Here is a 23,274-nt window from a genome sequence, read left to right as displayed (position 1 = left end):
CAGAAGCCAGAACTGCGCAGTGAAAGCAGCAATCCCTCTTGCTGTTCTGGCTTCTGAGATTCAGAATATTTTTTTTCTTGTTTTCCTCCTCCAAAAACTAGGTGCGTCTTGTGGTCTGGTGCGTCTTATAGAGCGAAAAATACGGTAATAGCGTTTGGCTTATTTTTTAGTTGCTATTTTGTTAATAGCTTTCCAGATTATAAATGCCTTTTTGATTTGTTTATTGCACAACATGACATGTGCTGTAACTGTGATGCTTAACTTATTTTTTTACAGTGAGGGGGGGGGAAAGTATTTGATCCCCTGCTAAATTTGCCCGTTTGCCCTCTGGCGAAGAAATGACCAGTCCATAATTTTAATGGTAGGTTTATTTGTAGCTGCGAGAGACAGAATAACAACAGGAAAACTCCCATAAACCCAGAAGACAAAAGTCAGAGATTGGTGTGCATTATAATGAGTGAAATAAGTATCTGATCCCTTTGCAAAAGATGACTTAAGTACTTGGTGGCAAAACCCTTGTCGGCAATTACAGAGGGCAGACGTTTCTTGCAGGTGGCCACCAGGTTTGCAAACATCTCAGGAGGTATTTTGTCCCACTCCTCTTGGCAGATCCTCTCTAAGTCAGTAAGATTTTGAGGCTGACTTAGCAGGGGATCAAATACTTTCCCCCCTCCAGGGACTCCTGGACTGTGCATTTGTGCCTGCAAGCAGTGATGTCCAAGGAATAAAACATTCCTCCAGGCAGAATCCTTCGGCCAAGGTCCAAGGCAAGGTGCATCCCATCAGATAGCGGCTGAATCTCAGTGCATCCACGGCCCTTGTGCTAATAACCTCCCCCTTGGCTCTGCCTGCTGCTGCAGAAGCGAGGATCCCTGTTACAGGAAGCTGGTCGAGTCTGTCCTTAAGCGCTCGCTCAGACAGGTGATTCCTGAGGAAAGGATCTGTCCTCACTTCCTGGAAGACTGGCTGCCTGCAGAGGAGAGAGAGGGAGGGAGGGAAGCTATCAGCTAAAGCAGAATTCAGGACTGAGCGCCTTGGCCTGGGTGTGTGTGTGTGTGTGAGGCTATGCCCACAATGGCCACGTCCTCTAGGGGATTAACAGGGACGTTTACTGTAAGACAGAGTCACAGTCACTTTGTTATTTACCTATTACACGTTACTGCTTCCTCATTCATGGCTTAGTCTCTTCACCAGCTAAGGACATCCTGGATGCTCAAAGGGAAGGGCGGCATACTTAAGAACAGGTTTGACCATCACTATGGCAAACTCTCTGGGAGCAGCAGGGTTGCCAACTGCTTCCCAAGTTTGCATCTGTGCTTGTGATCCTCAACAGCAGCAGCAGCAGACGCCTGCGGTTGGGGAAGGGTCCCGCTGCTTCTTTGCCCTTCCTCCAGTTTATAGCACCCCCCCCCACCGCCTGGCTCCTTGCTGTCTCAAGACTAGGACCTCCCCCCCCCCCCCCCCCGAAAACAAATTAGCCCCTTTGCATTGTTTGCTCAGTTTCCTGCCTTCAAAATGGGGCTGTGCCCTCCTCAATTTGAGAATTAATCAATGTCCGTGAAGCCTTCAGCAGGTGAAGGATGACTACAGGCGCTGCTTATTTTTTAAAACCAGGCAAAAATTTGGAGTAAGGCTGCCTTCAAAAAAGAAGAAAAATTAGAAGAAGAAGAGGAGGAGTTTGGATTTGATATCCCGCTTTATCAATACCCTAAGGAGTCTCAAAGCGGCTCACATTCTCCTTTCCCTTCCTCCCCCATAACAAACACTCTGTGGGGTGAGTGGGGCTGAGAGACTTCAGAGAAGTGTGACTAGCCCAAGGTCACCCAGCAGCTGCATGTGGAGGAGTGGAGACGCGAACCCAGTTCACCAGATTAGGAGTCCACTGCTCTTAACCACTACAGTCATACCGCTTGTTACGTTCGGTTCAGGTTACGTCTTTTCAGGTTGCAAACCGCGGCGACCCGTAAGTACCGGAAAGGGTTACTTCTGGGTTTCACCGCTCACACATGCGCAGACACTCAAAATGACGTCACACACATGCGCAGAAGCAGTGAATCGCGACCCGCGCACACAGACACAGGTTGCATTCTGCTCATGTTGCGAACGGGGCTCCGGAACAGATCCCGTTCGCAACCAGAGGTACCACTGTACACCACACAAAAGATCCCTGGGCCACTTCCACCTGATCCAATTTGTATCCTGGAGCGAAATTTCCCTCTTTAGGGCTAGCAAGCCACAAAGGTTTGAGGAAGCTGCGCTCAGGCCTTTCTCCTTTGACCAGCACAAGACTTGCTTCGTCAGGTAAGAAATCTTACTGCTTAAAACGTATGGAAGGGTTAGAAATGTGTTGTCTTTAAGACAATGGAGATGGTGGCCCGAACTGGGAAGGGCAACCACAAAAACCAAGTCATGCCACTAACAGGCAAAGGAAGGGGGAAAGAAGAAACTCCAGCTGCTATCAGAAAACATTTCTTGTAAGCCTCAGAGCTTTTTAAAAAAGCGATAATGACGTGGGTTTGCATTATGAGAGCACCACAAACCCTCAAGCTGACACTGCATGGAGGACTTGGGCTTCCTATTCCACTCATGTGCCCAGAAGTTCAGTTCCACTTTCCCTGGAAAGCGGGGAGCACGTGGGCTTCAGGGACCGCTTTCTTGGCCAGTCTGCACTTTCCGCATTTCAGTCACGCTTCCTTTTCAGCGTGACAACGAGCCAGCGGCAGGAGCGAAGCAGGAAGAGCAGGAGGACTCCTGTGCGTGTTAGCAGAGACCTCTTGATCCAGGCTGGACGGAGCTCCTATCGCAGGAAACAGAATGCAGAGGCACTGGGAGTAAACAGAGGGTGGGGGGGCTGCAGGGGGGCAGCAAGGAATGCTTGACAGAGCGTGAGGCCAGAAGAAAAAAGCATCGAACCTGCCTGGAAAGCAGCTCCTCATTCCTAGTACCAGCTGTGCTAACCTTCTCATTTCGTGGACATGATGAGGATGAGAACACTAAAAAACTTCCTCCCCCTTTCCCATCCTTCCGTCTGCTGCATGGCAAAGGAAGGTGCCGGGTGCTATTCAAGTTGCTGACCTGAGCCCCAGGCTATGGGTGCTCAATGGTGCCCGCGACGTAACGTGATGTCACGATGTCACGTTGCGTAGGCATGCCGCAGCAGCGCTTCCGAGGCTGTGTGGTGTAAAGCCAGTGTGGTGTAGTGGTTCAGAGCGGTAGTCTCATAATCTGGGGAACCGGGTTCGCTTCCCCGCTCCTCCACCTGCAGCTGCTGGGTGACCTTGGGCCAGTCACACTTCTCTGAAGTCTCTCAGCCCCACTCACCTCACAGAGTGTTTGTTGTGGGGGAGGAAGGGAAAGGAGAATGCTAGCCGCTTTGTGATAAAGCGGGATATCAAATCCAAACTCTTCTTCTTCTGTGCGGGTTCCTGGAGGTCACGTCCAAGGCCTCGCCAGACGTCCGATACAACTTCCAATTTCGCAGGGCCTCAGACATTTCCTCAGGCCTCCATCGCAGCTTCCGGTACCAAACTGGAAGTTGTGTCCGAACCCCCACAATTTTTTTAAAAAATAAATTTTTATTGTTAAAATAATTCAACATTAATACACGTACAAACATACAAACATACATTTCATACAACATACCTACATACATACAACATACCTACAACATACCTACACTCAATCCCACAGATAATTCCTTTTCCCATCACCATCCACCACCCTTCACCCCACCTTTGGGTTAGACTTCCAATCTACTCAATTGCAATTTCTTTCCACTTCTATTACTTTCTTTCGCACACCTTTAACCTAATTTCATACTTCTTTTTCTATTACACATTGTTATCCGTCTTATTTAGTATTCCAATATTTGAAACGAAACTTGTTTATTCTAATAGGAGTTCTGATTTTTCGAAACAGTTTTGCAAGTATCTTTTAAACACCTTCCAGTCCCTGTCTGCCTTCTCTTTTGAGATCCTTCCAATTTTTTGTGTGGGTGCCCAGGCACCCAGGGCCCCTAGAGTTGGCCCCAGTGCAGCCATCGCCGAAGCCCCTGGAAGGAGCTAGCCCAGAGAAGCATGCAGACTTCTCCACCACAATCCTTTTCTTAACCCGTCTGGCTGTGTGCCATCAAGCAACGAGGTATTATTTGTCTGTTATCCACCCTAATACCCCAGAGCAGGTTACAGCAGCAAAGCACAGTATTAAAAACAATTTACAATAACAACCATAAAAAGAAGGTGAGTCCCAAAAACATACACCTCCCTCAGAGGGCAGGGTCAAAGATGTTTTCTCGAACCAGCCCAGACCATGCAAAATAAGGTGATTTTGCTCTTACTCTGCCTGCTCCTTGATGAGGATCCAGAAGAGCCAGGGCGGCTGGTTTGCTGGGGCCCAGACTGGGAGAACTGGGGAGCGATGGTTGGGACTTTGCCCCTTCCAGGCCTGGCATTTGGGAAGTCCGTGGAGCAAGGGAGCCTGGGTTTGCTGGGGAGGCCAGGAAGGAAGTCGCTGCAAGAGGGAGAAATGGAATTAAAAAACGGGGGACAGAGCAGCCTTTGCGACTTGGAGAAAGATGGGATATTAATCTTCTGAATTAATGAAGTCAACTGAGCACCACAAGACAAGGCAGACGTTTGCAAGGAGTCTGGAATTCTGCAACAAAAGACTCTGAATCCGACAACATTTTGAAAACGTATCGGACTAGAATCAATTGATGTGGCAGACCCTTGTAACGAAATTGTTAAGTACCTGATAAACAACTGACACGCTGGCAAGGAACAGCATTCATACCATTTATTCAAGCAGTCGTCTCACATAAATTCCTCCTCAAAATTCACATTTCCCATTAAATACTTTAGCTTAACCTTCCTCAGTCTGGCCCTACAAAGGCTGCCACTGAAGTGAATGCACATTCTCCACCTTCCTCTGGGGCTGTCCAGTGCTGGTTTGTAACCTCCTCAGGGCAGGGACCTGTCCTCTTGCACTACGTAAAGCAGTAGATGCACCATATAACAGCAGGTGTTAATAGCTATGGAGCAGCTGCAGAAAGGAAGCCTGGGTCTTCCATTTGTCTCAGGGCTGAGTCCCAGAACTTCCTTTCATAAGGAAGTAGGAAGAGCTGGCTGCAGCAGGCCAATGTCCCATCTAGTCCTTCCTCCTCTTCTCACAGTGGCCAATCAGATTCCTGTGAGAAAGCAGGATCCGGCAAGCAAGATCCAAGCACAAGAGCCTTCTGCCCACCTCCTGTGGTTTCCAGCAACTGGGATTCAGAAACATGGCTGCCTCTAAATGTGGCCATCAGGGCCAGTAGCCATTGACAGCCCTCTCTTACATGAACTTGTCTAATTCTATTTTAAAGTCATCTCAGTTGGTCGCCATCAATGCCTCCTGAAGAAGCGAGTTCCACAATTTAACTAGTTTAACTGCTGGGAAAAGCTCAGAGTCAGGCTGAGTTTACATGAAGCCTCAGGCCATGTGAAAACATGCCTCTGAGCATGGACAAAGTGCACACACACACACACACACACACACACAATATTGCCTGTCTGCGACCTGGGGCTTAGGAAAAACCGATTTATGGGCAAAGGAAGTGCTCATGCCTTTCCTCCCCTCTTCTTGGTTTCTTTGGTTTTTTAAAACTAAGCACAGAACACTCCATTGTTAAGAGGTTCTCTGGCTGCCTTAACAGCGGCCCCATTAACTACGAACCAACGCTGCAAACAAATTCAACAGTTTGCAGTGGATTCCAAATTTAGGGATTCATACTTAATGTTAAGTACAGACCCTGTGTTTTGTATCGATTTCTCAGTTTGTGGGGTGCTGAAAAACGCAGGGGTTTCGCTGCAAAAAAAACAAAACAAAAATCTGCAAAACTTTGGCACAGGTTAATTTTCCTCTTAATAGCCAGGTTGCGGCCCGACAGGCAAGGAGCAACTCAGGTGCAGGAAAGGAGTAAAAAGTGATAGATTCCTGAGATGTCTCAGTTATAGAGAAGTAATTAAAATGGGACCTCAAAGGGTCTCTCACAAACAGGCCAACACAGATGCACCATCAAAGAAAGTCGCTGTAAGGAGCGGGTTTGAAAAAAGCAGGACTCTTCCGTCTTGAAAGGAATGTGGATGAGTTTGCAGAGCTTCTAGCCTCCACAGCCACCTGCCAGAGAGGTGGCCATAAGAGTTAACAACCTCCCAGCTTCTCCATTTCCTCAAATTGCTCCCATTGTTTGAGACTTTGCTTTTGCAAACTGTTGCCATTGATGGCTCAGGCCTGCTAATAAGGCAGTAAAAACTCCAGTGTTTGAACTGCCTTTCGGCCGCCCTGTTTGCTTGCTTCTTTTTACAGCCCTCTCTGCTATCTTTTCAGAAGATCTTGCCAACCCCCTTTCCCAGTCGAGCAGGAAGCCTCTGGTCAAAAATAATAAATAATAAAAATACAGAGATCCTTATCTGGTAGAATCTCAATCCTCATAGTTAGAAACTGAACTCAGAGGGGTCCAGAACCAAATGGAGCGGATTCTAAACGTTTCGTTTAGCAAAACAGGCTGTAATGGCTTGTGGGCTATTTCTAAACACATGGTCCCCCCTCCCCGCAACTTTCAGGATGCTCACTTCTTGTGCAATGATCTATTGGCATCTGACAGGTATTATCGATGTCATCTGGAATGTATACAGACATGGACACTTGCTAAAGAACTTACGGCTCCTATTTAAATTTCAGTTTGAGATGAGATAGGCCTTTTGCCCAACCCATGGGAGCATCAGCCGTGGAGCAGCCTTAGTACATCTAAATTCCCTGGGTCTGTATTTTGGGAATTGCCTCTAGCAGCTTGGGTGGGGGGAGTTGCTGGTGGAAATGGCACAAGGGGGAATGGGTTTCAAGCCAGCCAGCCAGCCGGCTCGTTCTGCCCCCAGCCCCAGTTCCATTCAGGGGCCTTCGTGGTTCCTTTTAAGCTCAGAGAACAACCTGTTCAGAAATCCTGCGTCACGTCTAGTCTGGCCAAAACGTGCTCCATCAGCGAGCCCCTTGTGGCTCTCCCCTCTCTCCAAACTCACAAAGCAGAGGGAGAATACAGGGGGCTGTCTTATTTATTTCCTACACCTTTCCTCCAGGGAGCTCAAGACACTGTACATTGTTCTCCCTTTCCGCCATTTTACCCTCACATCAACCCTGCAAGGTCAATTAGGCGGAGAAAGAGGGAGCCATTTGACCAAGGTCACCCAACGAGCTTTGCAGCCGAGCAGGAATTTGAACCTTGGTCTCCCCCAGGTGCTAGTCTGACACTCTGACCACTACGTCTTGGTCTGCCTTGACGAGTGCTGCCTGCTCTGGTCGTCCCCGGCCTGCCTGGTGCCGTCCAACGGCAGGTGCCAAGCGTTGAATCTTTGAGCCTTACACAAGGAATGCATGCGGCATACGCTCAGCGGAATTTGCCTTCAGGGAAAACAGTTTTTATTGGGGATACACAAACCGGCGCCTCAAATCACATCCAGATATGAAGCACCTGACAAGGCCATCGCAGAATCTCCCTCGATCTCCGTATGTGAAGCAAGTCAACATTAACCAACCGCAACATCGTGACCCAACCACAACCGGAGGGCAAATCAGTCGAGCTGGCGGTGGGAATGAGCAGCGCTTCCGCGATATGACGGCGGCTAGGTGCTACTCTGGCAGGAAGAAGAAAGGGGGGCATGTGAGACATCCGCCACAGAGACATAAATCTTTATCTGCTGGCTCTCTGTGTTCTTTCTTGGGAGAAACCAGCTTGAAGGCACGCAAGCGACCGAAAAGAAATGCTGCTCCGGTGACTCATAAGCCACAAATAGTTGGGGGGGAGAATAAAAGGCAAGTAGAACAATGTTCTCTCACCTTCCCACCCACGCCAGGAAACATTTAGTTATCTTTCTAATATTACAACCAGGGAATCATTCAGGTATAGCATGGCATGCACAGGGGGGACGGACACACCACTACTTAGCTGGGATCAAAATGCAGCGTACCAGAGAATCACATAGCATGCTAGGGAAGCAGAGGCTTGACAACCATATGTCAGGAGTGCTCTGATGGTGTTTCCTGCTTGGCAGGGGGTTGGACTCGATGGCCCTTGTGGTCTCTTCCAACTCTATGATTCTATGATTCTATGACCCAAGAACCTCAGGGCTGTATTCAACTAACTTTTACTCAGAGTAGACCCTCTGGAATTAATGGCCAGGAGTAACTTAGTTCCATTAATCTCTGCGGGTCTACAGTGAGTAAAAGTTTGTTTCTTCATTTCTACAAAAGTGTAAGCAGGTAATCCTCATGGCTCCACAGAAAAAAAAAATCTAAAGATGCACCAGCACATAAAAGCTTAAGAGAACATCTACCATCTTTGCTCATGAGGCACAGCGGGATCAAGCAGTCCATATCTGTCTGTCTGTCTGTCTGTCTGTCTGTCTGTCTATCTATTATCTGAACTCATCTGCTACAGGTGACTGTGGGACAAAGGCAAGGCACTCGGGTATCTTACTGTCCTGGAAAAGAGTGTTCTTCAAGGATTTCCCTATCCAAGGGACCTTGGCATGAGTTCATTCTTCTTATGGTTTCTCCAGATCACTTTCTTCCCTGGGAGCGGCTGCCGAGACCATATAACACTGGTCTTGAAAGACCTACATTGGCTCCCAGTATGTTTCCGAGCACAATTCAAAGTGTTGGTGTTGACCTTTAAAGCCCTAAACAGCCTCGGTCCAGTATATCTGAAGGAGCGTCTCCACCTCCATCGTTCTGCCCAGGCACTGAGGTCCAGCTCCGAGGGCCTTCTGGCGGTTCCCTCAATGCAAGAGGCCAAGTTACAGGGAACCAGGCAGAGGGCCTTCTCGGTGGTGGCGCCCGCCCTGTGGAACACCCTCCCATCAGATGTCAAAGCGATAAACAACTACCTGACATTCAAAAGACATCTGAAAGCAGCCCTGTTCAGGGAAGTTTTTAATATGTGACATTTTAGTGTATTTTTCATCTTGTTGGAAGCTGCCCAGAGTGGCTGGGGAAACCCAGCCAGATGGGCGGGGTACAAATAATAAATTATTATTATTATTATTATTATTATTATTATTATTCCCTGCTCAAGAACCCGTGCAGCTGTTAACTCCACTGTCGTGCAAGACTGAAAACTATTTGCCCAGCGTGGAGCTTCATTTATGGAGCTACCACGTTTTCAGAGCATCCACACATTTTCTTGTCATTTCCTCTCTCAGCCACTGTGAGCATCTGCGTGGGCTGCAGCTGCACAAAAGACAAGGGCATCAGTGGATGGCAACACAAAGAGTTGGGGCTGATGCTAAGCTGTGCCTGAACAGGAACCCAGAAGGAGGCCCTGCTGAAACTGCTTGGAAACTGCCAAAAATGAAGAGTGAAAGGTAAGTAAAATGCCGTATTTTTCGCTTTATAACACGCACCAGACCATAACACGCACGTAGTTTTTAGAGGAGGAAAATCCGTAGGCATGCCACCCGTAGGCATTCCCTCCATAACACGCACAGACATTTCCCCTTACTAGGAGGAAAAAAGTGAGTGTTATGGTGCAAAAAATACGGTAAATAAATCCCCTCTTCACCGGAACCCAGGGGCCAAATGCAGCTCTCCCGGCCTCTGTCTGGGCACCCACCTCAGTGGCCCTGATCCGTGCCCTCTTTCAAGTGCTTTTGGTCAGCTGGAATGTATCCTTGAACTGCATTGTGTTTTAAAATGCCTGGAGAACAGAGGGGTGTTTGTACAAAAACCTGAGTTTGGGCTGGAATGCAGCCTACAGAGCAAAGGCGTGAATTGCCCCCGCCTGCTTGTTGTCTCTGTCCCTACGCACCATTTGCATGTGGCCCCTGGAAAGTTGCCCACAAGGGAATGTGGCCCTTGGCTCCTCAACCCTGATCTAGCCTTGCTTCTTATATCAGCCAGCCAGTTGCTTCTAAGAATCATACAAGCAGGCTTCACAAAGGTGATGGCCGTCCCGTGGGGTTCTGACTCCAGCAGGTGGGACTCGGGAGTTAGACTGCGACTAAACATGGAGGCTCTATTTCTCTACCATGGCTAACACCTGCTGATGATAGACTTCCTCAAGCAAGAGCCCTGCTGCATGAGACCATGGATCTAACTACAGTGGTGCCTCGCAAGACGAAAAGAATCCGTTCCGCGAGTCTCTTCGTCTTGCGGTTTTTTTCGTCTTGCGAAGCAAGCCCATTAGCGGATTAGCGCTATTAGCGCTATTAGCAGTTTAGCGGCTATTAGCGGCTATTAAAGGCTTAAGGGATTAGCGGATTAGCTGCTAAAAGGCTATTAGCGGCTTAGATCAGCTGATAAGCGGCTTAGATCAGCTGTTAAGCGGCTTAGCAAACAGCTGTTAAGCGGCTTAGGGGCTTGGGAAAAAGGGGGGGAGGGGAAAAAACCCCAGGAATCACAAGACATTTTCGTCTTGTGAAGCAAGCCCATAGCAAATTCGTTTTGCGAAGCACCTCTGCAGACGGAAAACCCTTTCGTCTTGCGGGTTTTCCGTCTTGCGAGGCATTCGTCTTGCGGGGCACCACTGTAGTTCAGCATCCTGTTTGCAACAGCAGCCAGCCAGGCGGCTTCCAAGATGCTTGCAAACCGGGAATGAAGACACACAAACACACACACACACACACATCTCTTTGTTCCTGATGCAGTTTATCTGTACCATTTCAAGGCAACATCTCTTTAACAGAAGGGGCCTAACTTCAGGGAAGTCAATTCCCACCTCAACCTCCTCTCTGGGCAACGCTTGGACACCCTGACACTTTTATAGCCCTCCTAAAGTGAACGTCGTGCTATACAGAGAGGCAACCAGAACTATATACACGCAGGTTGGATTTACGTGGCACCTTCTAAAACACATTCGCCCCCTTGCAAAAAGGGGGTGGGAAACCTTCTCCCCCCTCCACCACTGCGGAGGGCTGCTTGCTCTTTGGGGACCCTCCCTTAACACTAAGCATAATTACTGGCCCAAAAATAACAATTAAAAAAATGAACACAAGAGTATTGTCTCTGCTCTGCTTCCACAGCTGGAGGCAGCAGGAGAGAATGTGCTCTTGCGCTCGGATCCTGCTTGCAAATTTCCCGCAGGCACCTGGTTGGCCACTGTGAGAACAGGATGCTGGGCTAGATGGGCCGTTGGCCTGATCCAGCCAGCTCGTCTTACATTCTTAGTCTTCCACTTCAAAAGGGGAAAACACACATTGTGCAATGGAATGATTAACTGCGGCTACAGATTTTTGCCTTTGGGCTGCAAAACACAGGCTTCTGTTTCTTTAGTGCAGCAGTCCAGACTGCCTGCTTCGAGATGCTGGTTCCCGCGGCCAGGACGAGTCAAGGACATCTGCAGTTGCTGCCCCGGAACTGGGAGACGTCTGGAAGACTTATGAGCAAGTAAATCTATCTTACACCAAATCATTTGGGCCATTAATGTCATGATTCTTTATGAGACTTGGCTTGCTTTTGGTACACTGCAGCTCCTACAAGTTTTAAATCATGTTCTGCAACTAAAGACTCTGTAAACACACAGAAAAAGATATGGGTGAAATAACAGCTTGGCCAACTTAAAGGTAAAGGTAAAGGGGACCCCTGACCATTAGGTCCAGTCACGGACGACTCTGGGGTTGCGGCGCTCATCTCACTTTATTGGCTGAGGGAGCCGGCGTACAGCCGCTTGTGGCCAGCATGACTAAGCCGCTTCTGGCGAACCAGAGCAGCACACGGAAACGCCGTTTACCTTCCCGCTGGAGCGGGACCTATTTATCTACTTGCACTTTGACGTGCTTTCGAACTGCTAGGTTGGCAGGAGCAGGGACCGAGTAATGGGAGCTCACCCCGTCGCGGGGATTCGAACCGCCGACCTTCTGATCGGCAAGTCCTAGACTGTGGTTTAACCCACAGCGCCACCCATGTCCCTTTGGCCAACTTGGACGGCTTTAAAAGATTGTTAGACAAATTCATGCAGCAAAAAGCTGCCAACGGCTACTAGTCCCTGTCACTGTGTTCTACCTTCCTTGCCAGAGGAGGTATGACTCTGAATACCAATCACTGGGAATCACAAGCAGGAAGAGTCCTGTCGCACTCGGGTCCAGGCTTGTGGGCTTCCCTTAGGCATCTGACTAGCCCCTGCGAGAACAGGATGCTGGACCAGCCGAGAGCCCTGCTTACGTCCATGGCACTGATTCATACCCGTGAAATGTCACGTCTGCCCATTTGCCTCGGAACTTCCCCATTTGCAAGAAACACATTCAAAGAAAAACGCTATGAATTATTATTTGGCCCCGAAGGGCTAATTGCAATTGATGGACAAAAGCTACAGTGGAATGTGAACATTTAGAGGAACAGACAACTTCAGAAGGGTGGATTCCCCTTCTTTGGAGTTTTCTAAACAGATGTTAGATGGCCACCTGTTAGGGAATCTTTACCTGTGATTCCCGCATTTAAGGGGTTACTCTATTCCAAACTTAAAAATGGAAAGCGTAATGCTGGTGGTCAACGAAAGAGGTTTAAAGACTCTCTCAAGGCAAATCTAAAAAAAATGTAGTATAAACACTGACAACTGGGAAACACTGGCCTGCGAGCGCTCCAGTTGGAGAACAGCCTTTACCAAAGGTGTTGTGGGTTTTGAAGATGCAAGGGAGAAACGTGCTAAGAGGAAGGCATGCTTGGCAAACCCTCACCGTGATCAACTCCTGCCTGGAAACCAATGTCCCCACTGTGGAAGGACGTGGGGATCCAGAATTAGCCTCCACAGTCACTTACGGACTCACTGTTAAAACCGTATTCATGGAAGACAATATTACTTGGCTATGAGTGATTGCCAAAGAAAAATAAAGAAGAAATAGGGGGCTGAGCCCGGTGGCCCTTGGCGTCCCTTCTGATATTATGATTCTGCAATTCTATGATAAACACGCTACTTAAGAATTTACAGGCCACTCTTTCAATAGACCATACACTTACATACCTGTCTGACAGTCGGTCTACGCTGTCCTGGGCAACACTGAAGGACTGGAGAGTCAGGATCTCAGCAGCTGAACCAACCATTCCAAGACGCCCGAGGGACCCCTCAGAGGTTTCAGTTTCAACTGCTGTTTTAGAAAAGATATGCTTCAAAATTTGGGAGGTGGGGCTTTTTCTGCCAAGTGTTTGGGCCCACGTCTCGTGTCCCGTGCCCCGCCTGCTGGTCCACCCATCTTTCAAACCCTCTTGTGGCAACAACGTTCCCCCAACCTGATGCCCTGCAGTGGGTTTGGACTACAACTCCCATCATGCTGTCTGGTGCTAATGGGAGTTGTAGTCCAAAACATCTGGATGACACCAGATTGGGGGAGTGCTAGCACCGTGATATCTAGACCAGAGCAGCATGTTCACTGATATGCCTCGGAATGGCCGACTTAAACCTAAAATTCGCGGACCTCCATCCAATCCTTACACGATGAAGAGAAGCAGAGCTCGGAGTGGCTGGGTCTCTTGCCGCTGCGGGTGGGGGGACGGGAGTTCTGCTCAGACTGGAGATGGCTGTCCCTGCTACAGGAAGAAAGGGCATCATTTTCTGGCCTGGCAAGGAAAACGAAAAGTCAAAAAGCGGTGAATGCTTGTAACTGAAAATGATTATCGTGCAAGAATTATTGCCTCCTGCATTTCCTGCAATAGAGAGGCATTTTGCATTGCAAGCTGGCTTGCCAGCACCAAAACAGCCTTGCGGTGAAGTTTCCCCCTTGTTTACCAAAGTCAGGACATTTTTGCGGAGGAGAACTCTGGGATTATGTACGCAGCTCCTTAGCAAAGCTGGGCAAAAGCCTCCTCTCAACTCATTCCACTGTGTCAGATCAAGATTTACATTTCCGTTTGATTCTGTAAGCTGAATGCCTGCACCTGCCTTATAGGAAGTCTTCCATCGGCCCATTAGCTCATTACGGTCTGCTCTAGGCTTCCGTAATCTGGTGGCTCCCTCCCATAGGTTTTCGCACTGCAGCTCCAAACAATCCTGACCGCTGGTCATGCTGGCTGGTCTAATGGGAATTGTTGTCCAACAATATGCCCAGAGATCTGCACTGGTTGCCGATTTGCTACTGGGCCAGGTTCAAGGTGTTGCGATTAGTATACAAAACCTTCATCAACTTGGGACCAGTTTACCTGCAAGATTGTCTTACCCCACATACGTCCACCTGACCACTTCCATGTAAGGAACTAGCACAGTTTTAGGTAGCACACAATACCCGTTCCACCTTTGTAAGAAATCTTTAGTGCGGCCGCACTTCCTGCCTACTGACCCCAAGCAGACACATTCCCTGTACTCTTTTGGGTGCCTGCTAAAAACACTGTTGTTTATAGACAAAAGCCTGCCCAGAAATGAAGAATGTGAACGTATGTTTCGAACTGTTTTTAGTCAATTGTTGACTTTATCTTTTGATTATTTAAAAGTTGTTTTTATGGTGATGGGAAAAGGAATTATCTGTGGGATTGAGTGTAGGTATGTTTGAACATTTTTAAGGATTGTATGAAATGTATGTTTGTATATTCACAATATGTGTGTATTAATGCTGAATTATTTTAACAATAAAAACTTTAAAAATAATAATAATAATAAAAGATTTTTTATGTATTTATTTTATAAGTAAAATAAATTGATAGAGTGGCTGGAGAAACCCAGCCAGATGGGTGGGGTATAAATAATAAATTATTATTATCATCATCATCATCATCATCTATTGAATTTATATACCACCCTATGCCCAGATGTCTCTGGGCGGTTCACAGAATAAAATCAAAATATAAAACCACAAAATACATAACCAAAATAAAAAAGCAACCCACTCGAAAACCACATTGATGGGGTTTTTTTTATGTATTGTTTTTTGTACAAAAATCAACCAGTGTATAAATTTCAGGAAATAAATACGTTTCTGTCCTTGGTATGCCTTTTTCCCCCTTCTCAGTTTGATTCCCTGGCACCATATTTGCATAAATTAACCATCCCAAAATACAGATGTGCCTTCTTCACACTGGCCAGACTGGATGTGATGCCCTCTGCCGTACTTGAGGGCAGGTACCCAAAGATTCCAACTGAGAAACGACTCTGCCCCTGTGGAGATGGCAATCCGGAAACAGCGGCTCATGTTCTCCTGTCCTGTCCCCTTTATAAGACCTGAGGAATGAGATCATCACCCCACTCCTACTCACCATCCCAGGCCGCCCATCTGCAGCCACATTGTTCTTTCTTTTATCAGATCAAAATGATCAGACAACAGCAAAGGTTGCTAGGTTGATCGAGGGTGCAATGAGATTAAGGGCCACTATCTGAACGATAATCTTGGTCATTTGATTGCCCTTTTTACCCACTGTTGTCTTTTTAATTGTATATATTGCTTGTTTTATGTTGCTATGGCCATTGGCTAATGCAAATAAAGTTTAACTATGTATCTATCTATCTACATTTCTGGATGGCACCAGATTGGGGAAGGCTGAACTCCATTCTGATGGGTAACAGCTCTGTTATTTGGATAGGAATCTTCCAGCACCAATATTTCAGAGGTGTGGGAAACTGACCATGGGTCCTTCCGCACCCAAATCATATGATCTACTCCTGAGCTATAGTCTCTGGGCTGCCAGTTCCAATCCCTGAGGGTGACAGTGAAGAAAGCACAGTACTTGTGTTTTTTGTTATTTTTTGAGATGTCCACCTTTTCCACATGTGGTTGCTGCTATTTATATGCACTTGCACTTAGACCTTTGCTTTTACCACATTATTAAAATGCGACTGAGAAATGTAAAGAGAAAGAAGGTTCATTTTATCGCATGTGGTGGGAATGCAAGAAAGTGAAAGGCTTCTGGGAAATGATATACAATGAATTGAAAAAGATATTAAAATATACATTTATAAAGAAGCCAGAGGCCTTTCTGTTAGGCATTTTAGGAAAAGAGATAAAGAGAAAGGATAGTAAGTTCTTTCAATATGCAGTGACAGCTGCAAGGGTGTTACTGGCTCAGAAATGGAAACAACAGGAAATACCGACAATGGAAGAATGGAGAAGGAAGCTGCTAGACTATGCTGAGTTGGATAAAATGACGGGGAAGATTAGATACTTAAGATACCAAAAGTTCACAGAAGACTAGGGAAAATTTGTGGAATATCTGGAGAGTATAAGTGATGGTCAAATAACGCTAGAGGGATTTTAAAAAGCACTGTGAAACGCGAGAGGTATTGTTAAAAGGGAATAGAAAAAGAAAGGTTCAAATAATGACAATACAAACCTAAGAAATGCGTAAATTAATAATGACTACGAAAGATTTACGGAAAAGCTGAAGGAAGTCCAGAAAAGAAAGATTTTGTGAAAAATTGGATGTGAAATTATTGTATGATTTGTTTTTGTTGTAAATTAATAAAAATTATTTTTTTTATAAAAAAAAAGAGAAATCAATGTAAATGGCCGCATTCTAATGACAGGGCCTGATCCGGCGAATGGCAAGGGGTTTCCTCAAATCCAGCTGAGAAAGAAATCACGAATTCCCCTGGTCTGGAGAACGCCAAATTAAATTGCCAGGTCTGAAATGTGCCTTGCAGGAAGCGGCAGGTGAAATCTGAGGCTCCCACGAGTGGCACCTGGGGCTGGTGCCCACATGACGCATCAAAAGGCCTGTGCAAGGGATTATCACAATGCTTGTGATGTTATCTACGGTTGCAGCAGCTGCGGCAGAGGTGGTACACTACAGCCACTCCATCCGTCTGGCTTGGAGCAGCTGCTGTTTGGCTATTCCTGCTCCAGGACTTCACAAGGTTGGTCCAAGGCATTTTGCAGCCTGTGGCAGAGCAGCAAATGCTCCCTGCCCGTCTCTTCCCAGACATAATAATTTAATAAGTTCTTTTTTAAAATCAAGGTGCATAGTACCTGACAGTAGCAACCCTCATTTACCTACTTTCTTTTTCTTTGCTCCATTCAAACCACCGCCGCCCGCACCTCCCTGTCATCGTTCTTCTCTTGGACTACTGCAATGTGCTCTATGTGGGGCTACCTTTGAAGGTGACCCGGAAACTGCAATTAATCCAGAATGCGGCAGCTAGACTGGTGACTGGGAGTGGCTGCCGGGACCATATAACACCGGTCCTGAGAGATCTGCATTGGCTCCCAGTACGTTTCCGAGCACAATTCAAAGTGCTGAGGCTGATGGGAGCTGGAGCCCAATGACTTAAGCATGGGCACAGGTTGCTACCTTAGGCTATTATTTACCATTTCCCAGTTTGCGTGTGACATGGCGTGCTCCAAGGGAGCCTGTCTCTGGCATAGAATATTACATCATCATCATCATTATTATTATTACTACTACAGTGGTGCCCCGCAAGACGAATGCCTCGCAAGACGGAAAACCCGCTAGACAAAAGGGTTTTCCGTTTTCAGAGGTGCTTCGCAGGACGAATTTCTCTATGGGCTTGCTTCGCAAGACGAAAACGTCTTGCGATTCTTGAGGGTTTTTTTCGCTCCCCACCCCCTTTTTCTAAGGCACTAAGCTGCTAATAGCCTTTTAGCACCTAATCCGCTAATCCCTTAAGCCTTTAATAGCCGCTAATAGCCGCTAAACCGCTAATAGCGCTAATCCGCTCATAGGGTTGCTTCGCAAGAGAGAAAACCGCTAGACGAAGAGACTCGCGGAACGGATTAATTTCGTCTTGCGAGGCACCACTGTACTACAGCAACCTTTAGTTAGCTGGAGCCTTCCAGTCGTTTTAGACTCCCAGCAGCCAGCTCAATGGTTAGGGATGACCAGAGTGGTACTCCTGCAATATCTGGAAGGCACCAGGTTGGGAAAGGCTACATTACGGTACTGAGCTGGGGGAAATGCTTTCATCATCAATTCGTTTCCCAACGCCTGGGTCTGAGAGTGCTTTGTATCTCATCTCTCTGCCACCCTGAGTTTTCACAGCCTTGTGAGTGGAAGTTGAGAGGGGAGAGAAAAAGGAGCAAAGAGGGGTAATTTCATGGCACTTATCCAGCGCATTGTTTAAATCTAACCACTTCAATGTTTCCACGCTGGCTGTTTCTGTTGCTAAGTCCTGTTAGGCCTTGCAAATGGTGACAGCGGGGGGAAAAGTAGGCAGAAAAGAAAGAGAAGCGGCAGAGAGTTTTTGAAAGCGATTACCTCTCTGCAGTGGTTGTGTGCTGTTCAAAAAGTAAAAGGGAGGGAGTGACAGCAGGTGGAAAGCTTTAGATCTCACTATATTTTTAGAAGCATAATCCACCATATTGTAATAAGGAGGACTTCTCATTTTATCGTACCCGAAAACACCTAGAAAACGAAGAAAGCCCCACCTGCTAGGAAGGGCAATGAAAAGCCTGCTATTTTGCAAATGCCTCTTCTTCACATTTATGCAGTTTAAAAGCTTCCTGCCACGCACGCTGAGATGAAACACCAACCGTGGCTGGAAATGTCATAAGAAAACCAGCAAGGGCACTTAAAAAACTAAGCAGATGACGGCCATTCCTGCAAACCAGGCCGCTCTTCCCAACGGTTCTGGCTGGCTCCCATGCTGGCTCCCTAATTTGGGTCATAATGCAAAAAGGGCTGTTGAGCCTGAGAAACAAAACCGGCTTCTTTGAACAACTATGTTCATACTGGTCAGATTTAGCTGCAATTCCTGCATTGCAAGGGATTGAACCAGCTGACCCTTTGGGTCTGATCCAGCTCTACAATTCTATGCTTCTGAGATGACGATGATGATGCCATATCACATTTTTGAGCGTCCAAAGCTTATCTGCATCATCTTGCCAGCCTTACAAACACCTCTCTGCGCTTTTGCCCTCTGCGCTGTTCCTGCTTCCTCCTGACCTTTACGCGTTGTCTCCAAGTGTTTCTTTTGGATTGAGGTTCTGCCTCTTTCTCCACACAGATTTGTACAAACATTGACAGAGCATGGATGTGAACCTGTGGCCTTTCAGATGCTGCTAGGTGACGACGGCAGGAGAGAGACGCTCACATCTGGCAAGGAACACAGGGCAGGAGGGGAGAGGCCTTGTGATTTCCCCTGCTCCTTTCCCTGAGTCACTGGCTCTTAACAGCTGTAGCTTGAGGAAGCGGCTCCAGGGCCTGGCTAGCCCAAGGTCTTTATAGGAACATGCGCAGCAAAGCCGGAGGTCGACACCAAAGGCAGGGCTTTGCCTATTCCACTCTGTTTCAAAAAATCTGCATCTGGAGACAATCCAAATATCACGGCAAAAAACCTGCAACTTGTGTCTGCATAACTTTGCCTGGATTTACTATGCTTTTGCAAGTTATGGGGAGATGCAAGGAGCTATCCCACCCCAACAAAGGGCATGTGTTGCTCTAAGTGAAAACTCCTTTTAAAAAACAAAGCAAGGGCAATGTCCTGTCTAATGCAGTTTTATTTCGTCAGAATCTTTCCATCAATCTGAATTGCATTTTCTTTGAACCAAGGTCAAAAGCAAAAGGCCTCCCAGCTTTTGGCTTGTTTGCCCAGACTTACGTTGGGTAGGCAGCCCTGTGATGGCCCGGTGTCACAGGTCTCTGGAGGGGCTCGTCAATGCTTTGCGGGATGCTGGGGACCGGCTTCTTCTTCGCTTTCGGTGTGTTGGTCATGATCTGAAATGAGGAGGAGAGATCAGCTGCACTAAACAGAGACCTCAGGAGGGGGACGCATCCTGAGTCCATGCTAGTGCTTGTCCAAAGGCCAGGTGTAGTGGGAAGGAAGAAGAGGGTCAAGTCTTGTCCCGCCTCCCCCAACACATGGAGGCAACGTTCTAAGGCTTATTAGGCAAATCAGTGCCTTTCTTTAAAGAAAAAAAGAAGGCAACGTTCTAAGGCTTATTAGGCTATTGCTACTAAAATCTGAACTATGTCTTCAGGTTGGGTAAAAGGGAGGGAGGTATGCTCAGTTTGTCATTTTTCTCTTTTTGATACATAACTCAAAATACAAATTTTTGGTAAGCATCATACCCAAAGCCGCTACTTACTCCCAAGTATTCCGTGGTCAGGAGCTTCTCCCCCGACAACTCCCCCTGTTGAGGCTGCAACACTTCGTCTTTGTCCAGGTCGGCCTCCATGCTGTTGTGGTCTTCCTGCCATGACATGAAAGCAGAGAGTCAGGGACCCCTAAGAGCTGGGACAGTTCTCAGGTCACGGGAATAAACCATGTGACAGGCAAAGCCAATGAGATGCAGTGCATGGCTCCCAATGCCGAGCAGTGTCTTCATCAGGCAAAAGCTGCTCAGCAATTAAGGCAGACATAAAGTTACAGTTCTGTCAGGTAGTCGGGCAAGGTGTCACCGTGGTTCTGCTCCTGCCTAGAAGGTCATCTCCAGAGCACAGAAGCAGGTAGCCACTCTTCAGTCCACAACAGTTAAGTTATGGTGTTCCATAGGGTTTCATTCTGTCCCCAGTGCTATCCACCACCCTAAGTCACTGAAGACAACCTTTAGGAGATTTTAGGCAAAGAGCCATCAGCTCACTGATGGGACCCAGCTCTATTTCTCTGTATTGTCTGAGTTGGGAGATGCTGTGCAGGTTTTGGGCTGGTTTCTGATCAGGATCAATAAAGTGAAACTGGATCTGAAGAAGGTGGAGGCTCTGTGGAGAGGTGGTTCCCTTGTCTGGGGCGTTGGAGAAGTTGCCTGTTCTGGACAGGGCTGAGCTCACTCTGAAGGAGCAAGTGCACGGTCTGGGGTGCTCCTAGCCCCTGTGCCACACTTGTTCTCTGACGTTACCTGAAGCAGCATGGAAGCAGCCATGGAAGTAGGGGCAGCCATGCCGCCCAGACAACAAGCACACAGGGGTTATGCCAGCTCAACGCAAGCTGGCTGGCAAGGGGAACACCCTGCAAATCAGTGGTTCCCAAACGCTTTTGGTCCACCACCCCTTTGGTTCCATCAACACATCTCCAGTACCCCCTACCCTATAAAAAGCATTCTTCAGAATAGCGGTTTGCATGACCCACTAAGGAAGCTTATGACTTAATAACATTCAGCAACAATTGCACATTCGTTCAAAATCCAATTAGAACTATTTAGTTTAATCTATTCAACAAAATAGGTGAACCTGATCTAGTGCTACAAGTTTTTCAATGTCTGATAGTCATTGACCCCTTCAGAGGTCCCCTGCTGCTCGCTTGTCTCTTAGCACCCCTCTAGGTGATCCCCCCCCCCCCAGGGGGCAATGCGACCCCTTTGGGAACCACCGCTGTAAATCATCAAGGTGGCCGCAGACTTTTGAGTATGGCATGCTTGGATTTTACTGTGCCTTTTACACGAATTGCCCAAATCCATGCTGAAAGGAAGCAGAAAGCAATAAAACTGTAGTGTCATCTCCAGAGTGACAAAGGCCAGAAGAAATAAACCCAGAACACTGGTATCACTGTTCACTGGGAGTAAACCGTCGCTGATGCAAGGAGGGGGGGCTGAAATCTGCATAGGCTTCCAAAATAGGGGCTGTTTGCAAAGGTGAGCTTTGCAGGAACAAGAACAGGAGATCCATACAAGGGAAACCGGCCAAACAAATCCCCACTGAAGCTAACTCAATTCCGCCGCAGCTCTGACAAAATGTTCTTTCTAAACAGTTAAATGAAATTAGCCAAATAAATTGCCACCAGAGTTTGCAGGCTATTTGTACAATGAAGGCATTGAGCAGACATGCAAAGCCCATGATTTTCATTCCCTGATTTACACCAAATACTACACAGCATCCTTGTGAGTCTCCCTCTGTGCAGCGGGTGGGAGGAATTAAACTCACCAACTGCTGCAGCAATTAAAACAACGGGCAGGATTAACGTGCCCCGGGAGTGGAAGCCCCGCACAAGGACTCCCACTTGAGCAAAGGGGCTCTTCCCACCGTTGCCCCCCAAAATTGGCTCAGCAGAGGAAAGGAGGTAATTCGGTCTGAAAAGCTGAAACACTTGTGTAGACAGAATGTTCGTCATGGCATAATGCTGAATTCGACCGATTTTTAAAATTGCTAACAATTATTATTTATGTGGTGGCACTTTAGAGAGTTACATAAGCGAAAACCTGGCAGGTCTCTGCCCCAAGAGGCTTACAATTTAAAGTTCAATTGCTGCGGGAAGGGCGAAGATGACACAGGCAGACGGAGGGAGGGGCGGAGGGAGGGAGGGAGGGAGGGAGGGAGGGAGGGAGGGAGGGAGGAGACAGCCATAACCAAGGGTGATCATGTGAAGAAAAAGAAGAAAATTGTAACTTAATTCAGGCTATCGGCTCAAATGTGATTTGGAAGATCACGAAAATGTTGTGAGCTCACCCTTCCTTCCTTCCTTCCTTCCTTCCTTCCTTCCTTCCTTCCTTCCTTCCTCCCTCCCTCCCTCCCTCCCTCCCTTCCTTCCTTCCTTCCTTCCTTCCTCTCTCCTGTCTTCTTTCTCCATTTCCTGCTCAGCACCAACCATAGTTTTTCATGAATTCCAAAATGGCACACCATAGATAGTGCTTGATCTCCAAAGCAGAATCAGAAACAAACCATCTGGCATTTAAGGCACCGCCTTTCCCACAGGCCTGGGACTCGTCCAGCCTCAGTATCACAGGCTAAACTCACTCGGGGTGCAGATGGGCTTGTTGCAGGATCCTGGCTCCTCACCCCAAAGGTGAAGCCTGACCTAGGGCTTGGTGCAGGTTCTCCTGGTCTTCCTCTGACGAGGAACCCCCTAGCCGATCCATGCCACTCTGTTGTGTTTTACTGCATTTTAATAACAGATTTTTTATATATATTGTGATTTTAAACTGTTCCAAGACACCTGTAAGTAGTGCGCTGGCGCTAGAAGAAAGGGGTAGAAAATGTTACGTCAATAAAAAATAATCACGGGAACAGAAAGCCTCCTCCTTGGCACAGTTTGGGAGGATGGCATTTTGTTTCCTGGGTTACGGAAAGAATGTGTTGACATAAGTTCACACCTTTCTTGACACTGACAAATGGAGTAGGTTTGTGGTTTCAGGATGCTTCTACATCCTTCAACTCTTCCTCTTGCAGGCTAAGACCTTGGTAGACACAGGTCAGTCCCTTACACAATTTCACCACCTCACAACAGCAGATTATTCCTTCCTGCATTCTGAAAGGAGAAGGGGTCCAACCGCTTGCCGTGTGTCAACAAACGACTATTTGCTCAGAAACCAGGAACAATATCCTGCAAGAAGCTGGTAAGTATCCCTGGTGACATTCAGGAGGTCATGGCCTGCAAACCCATTTTGCAATCCAAGGATTAAACCTGCCCAAGCGGAGGAATAGAATTACAAGCGTAAGAACAGAAAA

General features: G+C 47.4%; 1 protein-coding gene across 7 annotated transcripts in view; it reads right to left on the bottom strand.

The window, feature by feature from the left end:
- Nucleotides 1–674: 674 nt before the first annotated feature.
- Nucleotides 675–23,274, bottom strand: part of ARMC9 (armadillo repeat containing 9) — an 89,990-nt gene continuing 67,390 nt past the window's right edge. For 6 of the 7 annotated variants that reach the window (XM_083442060.1, XM_083442062.1, XM_083442063.1 and 3 more), the window contains exons 20-25: nucleotides 19,983–20,087; nucleotides 19,496–19,611; nucleotides 13,451–13,575; nucleotides 12,983–13,106; nucleotides 4,337–4,509; nucleotides 675–970 (exon numbers count right to left, since the gene is read on the bottom strand). In XM_083442060.1, the coding sequence (XP_083298186.1) occupies nucleotides 948–970; nucleotides 4,337–4,509; nucleotides 12,983–13,106; nucleotides 13,451–13,575; nucleotides 19,496–19,611; nucleotides 19,983–20,087 (666 nt within the window). In that variant the 3' untranslated portion in view covers nucleotides 675–947. The remainder of the gene's footprint in view (nucleotides 971–4,336; nucleotides 4,510–12,982; nucleotides 13,107–13,450; nucleotides 13,576–19,495; nucleotides 19,612–19,982; nucleotides 20,088–23,274) is intronic. The other variant, XM_083442059.1, reaches the window with a different exon arrangement.

The sequence above is a fragment of the Podarcis tiliguerta genome, assembly GCF_965153285.1.
Source record: "Podarcis tiliguerta genome assembly, chromosome: 5".
Lineage (NCBI taxonomy): Eukaryota > Metazoa > Chordata > Lepidosauria > Squamata > Lacertidae > Podarcis > Podarcis tiliguerta.
The sequence above is the reverse complement of the archived record's forward strand: the minus strand, read 5'-3'. Positions and strand labels throughout refer to the sequence as shown.